At 37.4% G+C, this 9,568-nt stretch overlaps 1 protein-coding gene across 1 annotated transcript in view; it reads right to left on the reverse strand.

Annotated features, from left to right (window-relative positions):
- Nucleotides 1–7,330: 7,330 nt before the first annotated feature.
- IL13RA2 (interleukin 13 receptor subunit alpha 2) overlaps nucleotides 7,331–9,568 on the reverse strand; it is a 15,705-nt gene continuing 13,467 nt past the window's right edge. Inside the window, exons 8-9 of the mRNA XM_007109105.2 lie at nucleotides 8,135–8,250; nucleotides 7,331–7,381 (exon numbers count right to left, since the gene is read on the reverse strand). Of these exons, the coding sequence (XP_007109167.2) occupies nucleotides 7,331–7,381; nucleotides 8,135–8,250 (167 nt within the window). The remainder of the gene's footprint in view (nucleotides 7,382–8,134; nucleotides 8,251–9,568) is intronic.

Below are 9,568 nucleotides of genomic sequence, written 5' to 3' on the forward strand. Positions count from 1 at the left end.
CTGTGGTCTTCCTCCCTCAAAATCCATAGTCCCAAGCTAATAGGAAAAACATCAGACAAATCCAAGTTGAGGGACATTTAATAAAATACCTGACTAGTACTCCTCAAAACTATCAAGGTCATAAAAAATAAGGAAAGCCTGAGAAATTGTCACAGCCAAGAGGAGCCTAAGGAGACATGGCTACTAAATGTAATGTGGGATCTGGGATGGGTTCCTGGAACAGAAAAAGGACATTAGGTAAAAACTAAGGAAATCTTAGTAGGAAAAAATCTTAGAAATAAAGTAGAGACTCTAGTTAATAATAATATGTGTGATATATGGGAACTCTCTGTACTATCTTTGCTTTTTTTTGTAAATCTAAAATTGTTCTAAGATTTTTTTAAGTTTATTTTTAAAAACTAGAGTGATGGAGGTAACATTAGCATTACTTACTGATGACATAATTATATATCTGGAGACCCCAAGAGAAAATTATTATATACAGTTGGCCTTTCCTATCCATGGGTTTCACTTCTGAGGATTCAACTAAGTGTGGATTAAGAAAAAAAAAAAAAAATCTCCAGAAAGTTCCAAAAAGCAAAACTTGAATTTATGATGTGCTGGCAACTATTTACATAGAATTTACATTGCATTTACAACTATTTACATATCATTTACATTGTATTAGGTATTATAAATAATCTAGAGATGATTTAAAGTATATGGGAGGATGTGTGTAGGTTATATGCAAAAACTGAAATACTATGATAATTTATATAAGGGCCCTGAGCATCTGTGGATTTTGGTATCTGCTGTGGTGGGGGCAGGATGTCCTGGAACTAATCTCCCACAGATAACGAGGGACAACTGTACTTTAAAGGAATTGAGCAAGATGGCTGGGTAAAAATAACAATATATAAAACAAAGTGTTCCTATATACTAACAACCAGTTACATTTATAATGGAAGACACCATTTACAAAAGCTACAAACAGATAATTACTTAGGAATATATTTAACAAGAAACATGCAATAGCTATTTGAAGACAACTCTGAAATGCTACTGAAAAACACAATATAATACCTGACAAACTGGAAAGATACCTATTTTTCTGGATTGGAAAAATTTTGTACAGATATCAATTCTCCCGCAAATTATTCTATAATTATGATGAGATCTCAACAAAAATACCAATATGATTGGTGTGGGGAATAAAACAAGCTAATTCTAAAATATATGTGGAAAAATAAACATTTAAGAAGAGGCAGGAAATTTCTGAAAAAGAAGACTAATGAGCATGGAGGGCTATCCTTACTAGATATTAAAGCATATTATTAGACTACATAGTTAAATAGAGAAGTACTGGTACATGACTAGTACTGGTACATGATTAGACTTACAGCTCACTAGGCAAGAAGAGAGCCCAGAAATAAACTCAACTACACACACACACACACACACACACACACACACAGCTCTTGTCTGAATGTTTGTGTCCCCACAAAATTCATGTTGAAAACCTAATGTCCAGTGTGATAATATTAGGAGGTGGGGCCTTTGGGAGATGCTTAGGCAATGAGGGTGGAGCCTTCAAGAATGGGGATTAATGCTCTTACAAAAGAGAATCCACAGAGCTCCCTAGCCCCATTTCACCATGTGAGAATACAAAAAAAGTCGGCAATTCAGAATAGGGCCCTCACTTGGCCATGCTGGTACCCTGATTTTATATCTCTAGCCTCCAGAACTGTGAGAAATAAATTTCTGTTGTTCATAAGTAACCCAGTGTGTGGTATTTTGTTATAGCATCCTAAGCGGACTAAGATACACACACACACACACACACACACATACGCATACAAATTAAGTATATGATAAAGGTAGAAGGTGTCATTTTGCATCGGGAGAAGAGAGTTTGTTCAACAAATTGTGATGCAATTATTTAGTAACCTTCTGGAAAAAACATAAGCTTGAAAAGTTATTTTTCTATACCCCATAATTCACATATAAGTTCCCTACCCGAAATGCCTGTTATCTATCTTTGATTGGCAATGCTCACTTGTCCTTCCAAATTCAATTCAAGACCCCCCTTCCTTCCCCTTCTTCCTCTTGCTGAGCAACTCATCATAAAGCAACTAGGTGAGATAGATCAAGATAGGCATCCATGACAGGGAGGAGTGGAACCATAGTGACCCAGAGCGATATGTTAGAGGTGAAGCGGGGGTGACGAGAATACCCATGCAGTCAGAGTAGCCTAGTATGGGGAGTCAGAACTCAAATAGGGTGAGGTGATAAGATCCACAAAAGCAGGGAAGGGAGGTGTGTAGTATGAGATGTCAGAACGTGAGCAGGGTAAACAGGATGACCATGCTAGGACTTGTCATGGGCAGTCAGTGGCCAAGTGTGATTAAGAGGCATTCACAGAGCCGAGCAGCTTGACACAAGAAGTCAGTCTCGTCAGGAGGATATTACATAGGAGGCTTGCCTGGCATGCAGAGTAAAAGCCTAAGTCCAGAGAAGAGGAAATCCACAAGGGGGAGGCAGGCTAGTGTAGAAAGTTAGCGACCAAGCAAGGTGAGGAGGGCATCCATGTATGGAGGTGGGGCATCCCTGTGTGGGCAGTTAGAGGCTGAGTGGAACAAGGAGAGTACCTGCACATGGGGGAGTCCCAGCACAAAATATCAAAGCCCAAGCAGGGTAAGGGGGGCATGTTTGTGAAAGGGTGGCCTGGAGTGGGGTGTCAGAGTCTGAGCAGGTTGAGAAAGGTATTCACATGGGTTGGGGACAATCCAGCATTTTGTGATAGCAGAGCCTGAGGTATATAAGGAGGATACACACATGCATGCATACACACTCACATGTACATTTCCCAAACTCTTGTCCAATGAGAGGAACTGGGAAATAATGAGTACATATAGCCTTCATATAGCCTTCTTTTACGTCATTATTAATATGATTGAATTTATGACTGTCATTTTACTTTGTGTTTTTTCTGACTCATGCTTTTTTCTTTCTTTTTCTGCTTTATTGCCTTCATTTGTAAATGTTTTCAGTGTAGCATTTGAATTACTTTAAAGATTGTTCTCTATATATTTATTTTCTTAGTGGTTAAGTGGACTTTCAGTATACAGCTTAACTTATTAGATCTACTTCAGATTTATACTAACTTAAAGACAGTGACATATAGAAATGTTATATAGCTCTATCTCCTCTTCTGCCTTTTTGTGTTATGTTTCCTCACCAGTAAAATCTGCATTTCTTTACAGCACCCTTAGACTTGAACTTCCTCAGTCTCTATTCCAAATAAAGTCAGGGAGAGCTACACAGCTCTCTGTTCTTATGGCCTGACTCTCACCCTTTGCAGAACCTCTGTGCTACTGCTCCAGAGATGGGGGCAGGAACTTTTACTCTTGCAGTGCCACCCGTTACAAGCAAGACTCTAGGCTGGGAGGCAGGAGGGGATGGGGCATCGCTGGTCTTCTTGGTTTGTCTCTCACAGAATGGAACCTCTGCCCTACAGGGAAACTGGTGTGAAGATTATTGAAGCCTAGTATTCTCAGCTTACTATGCCTAGGGTAGAGTTTCTGTCCTATGCATGTGAGCTGGGTGGAGGAAGGGAGCCTCAGATCTCTCTTGCCTGGAAAAGAGCTTCTGCAACAGAGCTGGGAAGGATAAAGAATGCTGGTGGCCAACCCCTCCTGGGGAGAAATCATTATCTTAAACTGAAATCTGGAAAAAGAGCAAGTCCCATGTTATTAGCTACACCCACCTGGAATAGAGTTTCCATTGCACTGAGCTGGGAAAGGTGGGAGGTAGGGAATACTTCATGGTTCAAACACCATAGACTCTAGCTGATCTTACCAAGATTTACCAGATTTTCTTGAATAAATGTTTCTCCATTTGCTGTAGGCTTTTAGAGCAATTTCTAGATACTTTAAATATTTGTTTTTTAAAAATAATTTTTACCAGTTATGGTTGTTTTGCTGATAGAGAGGCTCCATTGAGCTCCTCATGCCACCAATCTAGGAGTGCTTTTTCAAATAACTTATTTTTAGAGTGAATGAACCTAGGACTGTTCAGAGCATGGAAATAATAATGAATTCCCATTCTAGCTTTAACACTTTAAATGTATTATTTAACCTAGGTTTTTCCTTACTTATAACATGGGCACTTTATATACCTCTCAGATTGTGATGAGGATTGAAAGACTATTGACATAGTGTTATATAAAGCACCTAGCATAGAATTTGACTCATAGTAGACACTCAATAAATGTCACTTCTCTCCCCTTCAAGCAAATGACTGTCTCAGGCTGGATGGCTATTTTAGTGACTATCACAGTGTCTGGAATATGGTATTGTGCAATAAATGTTGAACTGGATTGAAGGATGGACAAATGAATGGATGCATGGGTGGGTGGTGAGTGATTTCTAAGGTTCTAATTATTGATTTACTGATATAAAAAACCAGGGGTGATGTCGAAAATGTTTTAATGGTACATCCTGAGAAAACTAAATCAGAACTGATGCTGGCTCTCAGGAGTGGCTACATAATTAACAGGATACAGTAAAGAGTAAAATATGGGGCCCCTTCTTCAAAAATGATTAAAAATTTCAAGATGATGACAGCAGATCATTAAACCATGGCTGAGGCCCTTCCAAGCATCCAAGAATAGGGCCCTGTGTAACTGCATAGAACACATACCCATGAAGCCATCCTCACTCACTTTTGCCCAAGAGTAGGATCCTAGGGAACTCCTGATATAAAAGGTATTATTCCTTAGTTGCTGGGATAGCCCAGGGGAGGGGGGTTCAAACCCCCTAGGGGCTAAGGCAGCCCTAGGTGGCAGAAGACAGATGGCCAAGAGTGGGACCATGGCTTAAGGCACTCTGTATATACCAAGCATTTGGGAAATATTCAGTACCTTAAAACTCTATCATAATGCAAAACAAAAAAAGAGAGAGAGAACAATTTCAAAAAATTCAATTTCAAAAAATTTGGGGTCACATTACTTAAAGGTTAATAAACCTATACAGCTAGCAGGCCAGGAGTTCCAGGGGTCCTTCTGCAAGGTCCAGCTCTGTCCAGATTTGGTGCCACATGGTTGTCATAGCCAGTTTATTGGGGCAATTCTGGTAGGGACTGCTAAGTTTATGGCAGGGATTCCAGAAATCTTTGATTAGAAGAGCTTGCTACACATGTTCTGAACAGGGGAATTGAAATACTAGGTCCCAAAGACCCACTCAGCCTCCAAGGATGGGATTGCCTGCGATTTCCCTGCCTAGCCATGACCTCTCCCCTCCACACTCCTTCTTCCTCTCCACAATCCCTTAACACACTAAGAACAACTTTAGAAAGCCCTGAATTGAGAGTAATTTGCCAAACATATTATGTCTTAATTCATATTACCTTGGGGGGTTTTAATGTTTAACAAGGATAGGTATACTTAAGGAAATGGTGGTGCATCCTATCACTGATTACAAGTGATAGTAGAGGATGGTATTCTGGTTTACATCTCAGTTTTAGCTCTTTTTTCCCCTTTTAGAGATAGATGATCAGTGCCAATGATAGTCAAAGCTATAGTTACTCTTCCCATGGGTTTACCTCTCCATTATATTATTTTAGTCTTTTTCATTCTAGAATACTGCAATATATTAGTGTTTTTCAAATTGAATGTGCAAATGAATCACCTGGGGATGTTGTTAAAATGCAGATTGCTAATTGAGTACGTCTGGGTTGGGGTGTGAATTCTGCATTTCTTCTAATAAGCTCCCAGGTAATGCCCACTCTATTGGTCTGTGGACCACAGAGTAGAACCATTATGAATAATATTAGATATTGATCCAAATTAAAACTTGATTGTAATCTGTAGGTCATTATTCTCTAAATTTTAAAGTAACTGTCTATAACTAGGTTGCCACGTCTTCTAGACGTCAACTGTCAATTAGTCTGAAGTTTGCATATACTTTGAAAGGCTTCTTACTGATTTCAGAGGCTTGTGCCTTTTGGTCTCTGAACTAAAAAAAAAAAAAAAAAAAAAAAAAAAAATCACACCATCAGAAAGTAGGAAATACTGCCTGCCAACTAGTATAGGAAACTCTCAGGCTTGTATTGTGTAGTTTGTGACATCTGAATATTTCGAATATGATCTCTAGTCATTTCATTATTTTCAGCCTTTTAAGCACTGTATTCTTCCCACCTTTTGATGAAATGTGAAGCACACATTTAGACTATGAATATATTTAAAACTTCTAGCTTCTTTTTTTTTTTTTTTTTTTTTTTTTGCGGTACGCAAGCCTCTCACCATTGTGGCCTCTCCCGTTGCGGAGCACAGGCTCCAGAAGCACAGGCCCAGCGGCCATGGCTCACGGGCCTAGCCCCTCCGCGGCATGTGGGATCTTCCCCGACTGGGGCACGAACCCGTGTCCCCTGCATTGGCAGGCGGACTCTCAACCACTGCGCCACCAGGGAAGCCCTCTTGCTTCTTATTAATCCTCTCCACAGGTTATTTTTAAAGCCAAACAACCTTATTCATGGTGAATACTTTCATCCCAGTGCAATGTTAAAAAAAACCTAGAATCTCATATTCCAAGATCTGACAATATCTCTATGGCTCAGTGCAAGTCACAAAATCACATTGCTTTATGAATACATCACAGATTAGATTCTGACCCCTCCCTTGACTTTTCTACATGCAGCACAATCTTGGATTGAGGAATGTTAAAGAGAAAAACCACAGGCCCAAAAAGTCATAACTTGTGCTAAAGCCCATGATACCAAACCTAGATTTAACAACTAACCTAACTGCAGTTTTGACCTTCCCCAGAAACGTAATCTTAATCAACCAGCCTGGAATTTTCTGGTCAGCACCAATGAGGTCATCTGCCACATGGGCCCTCTACATCCCCTAAGAGGAAGAAGAGGCAATCTGCATGATAAAACCCTTTCTTTTCCCTTCCCCCTCAAAAAAGATGTCTTGGCCTAAAAATAATCTTTTCTTTTTTCTTTTGCTAATAGGACCCTTGCTCCATCCTTCTTTCTATAAAAACCTTTTATTTTGTATGACCCCTCAGAGCACCCTTCTACTTGCTAGATGGGATACTGCTTGATTCATAAATCATCTAATAAAGCCAATTAGATGGTCAATTTAATTGGTTGAACTTTGTTTTTTAACAAGAAAAAAATCTGTTAATAGGATTCAGATAATTTGCTACTAGTTGAGGATTTTAATAATCTAATGCCTATTTAAATACAACAATGCTTTCAAGATAAGATTTATTCAACATTTGGAGAAATAATTCAGTTTGATAAGACTCTTGTTTAACATTTGGCCATAAGCCTGGAATTTACTGAGTCAGCAGTGTATCTCCTGATTAGAAAAGGTTTCCCTTTTTGTATGAAAAATCTGAAATTAAGAAAGAGCTCCATTATTAACAGTCATTAATAACACAAACTATATCACTTAGATTAATAACTCAGAGAAATAGACAAAAAAGCATTCAGCAGAGAAATAAAGCAAAACATTTCACACACATTCACAGTTCTCTTTATCTTTAAAAGACTTGGCATTAAGATATTTTTTCTCCAAGTCACACTTCCTCCTTAAAGCTCACCAACCCATAGTGGTCCCTCCATCTTCTGAAATTCTATAGCATTATCTGTATAACTCAAAGAGCAATCAGCTAAAATCAGCTCATAATGAAGGTTATATTTTTTTGTATAGATTCTAGCTCCTCCAACTAGAGTGTGAGCTCTTGGAGGGTAAGCACCAAGTTTTTTTAATCTTTGTGATCTTTTACCTGTGCCACACTAGTAGTATATCTCAGTCTATGTCCATTTTAAGTCACTCTTTCTTTTCCCCAATCCTGCTTTTCTCCTGTAATTCTCATATTTTTCCTTTATCTAGAGGTATTGTTTCATGTTCTAAAGCATTATTCTTATATTTCATTCAAAAGTAAATCCACCCCCAAACGTAGCTTTTAGGGTTGATTTTTTAAATTACTGTACTTTCCCTGAAGACATTATCATAGTCTACACAACATCAATGAACACTCACAGTGTACAGGCAAAATTATAAAATGTAGGTCCATCAGTTCTAAATGCAAAATATTTTTTATCTACTATCTCAGACTAAACATTGTAATGTCATACAACTTACCGTTTTCAGCAAATTTTTTTGCTTATACAAAAGCAGGCAAGTTATTAACAAAACAAGTAATGAGACAAAAGCAAATGGTATCAAGAAAAATATTAAGGTTTCCTTCCACATGTCACCTAGGATTAAAATCACCAAAAAAGGGGGAAGGGTTAGATGTATACAATTATTTTAAAAACTGAATTATTTTATAAATAAACTAGTAAATGGTGAAGAACTGAGTTAAACTTGGCAACTTCTGCCATATTTGCCAGTACCTAGATACCATAGTGATGCTTGAGAACAGCATTCCTTTCATTTGTGCACTTTTTTGCTGTGCTACTTTACTGAACTGTGACAGCTCTTTATTTTGCTTAGAAAAATAACTACCTAAAGCCCCATTCTTATTTTCTTATATGATTTTGTTTAAAATTTGACCTTGCGAATTTTTCATAATAACAAAATGATAAAACGTTAGTCAAGTGATTACATAAACATGTCTTGTGTATCTCTTAACTCTCAATAACTCAAATGTTTACATTATATCATACAATGATGTAGTGAGTGAAAGCAGGTCTTCAATAAAAGTCTCAGTGCAAATAATGGAGCTAGTCTTTAAAGGTCATGTTTTTAAAGTTGCCTCACATTCTGGATCCTAAAGAGATGAGGTTTTTCTCTTCTTTTTTTTCTTTTCTTTTTTTAGGGATGAAGTTTTAATGGTTCGTCTGCATAGCAAGAAATGAGCAATCACTAGATAAACTTAAAAAGTACACAAAGCTTGTCCTTCCAAAACTAGTACCTCCCACATGTTTTGAAATACTATGGAACACTTTGAATCCTAGGCCTATATCTATACTCAAACCTACCTCCAACCCCACATTTTTCTTTGTCCTATTCCCTTAGGATCTTATTTTCTACTAGAAAATTACCAAATTCATAGGCTCAGTTCAGTTAAGAATTGCAAGGATATAATCCAGAGAAATGACTATTAACGTAAGTTTTTTGGCATGCAAAATTAACAGTGGGAAAACAGGCTTCTTTTGTGAAGTTCCAGTAGAGTTAATCTTATAGTCATTTCCAAAAAAAATTATTGTGCTATTTTTCTATAACTTAAAACATTCAATAAGAAATGTCCAAAAGAACTAAAGACCACATGCATCTCAGGAAAGTCGTTGCTCCTAATCTGAAATTTATTAAGATTCTACCAAGAGATACCCATCAGGGTAAAAGAAATCTGTCATAAATAACACAGTTAAGTGTATATTAAAAAAATTTAAAAAACAAAAACAAAAAACAAAAAAACAACATTGTAAATCAACCATTCTTCAATTAAAAAAAAAGATTGCATATAAAATACATAAAAGGATGTATATTTTGAGGATATGCCTAAAAACTCACCATATCTACTGTATTCTTTTTTTTTTTTTTTTTTTTTTTTTGCGGTACGCGGGCCTCTCA

The sequence above is a fragment of the Physeter macrocephalus genome, chromosome 21, assembly GCF_002837175.3.
Source record: "Physeter macrocephalus isolate SW-GA chromosome 21, ASM283717v5, whole genome shotgun sequence".
Classification (NCBI taxonomy): domain Eukaryota; kingdom Metazoa; phylum Chordata; class Mammalia; order Artiodactyla; family Physeteridae; genus Physeter; species Physeter macrocephalus.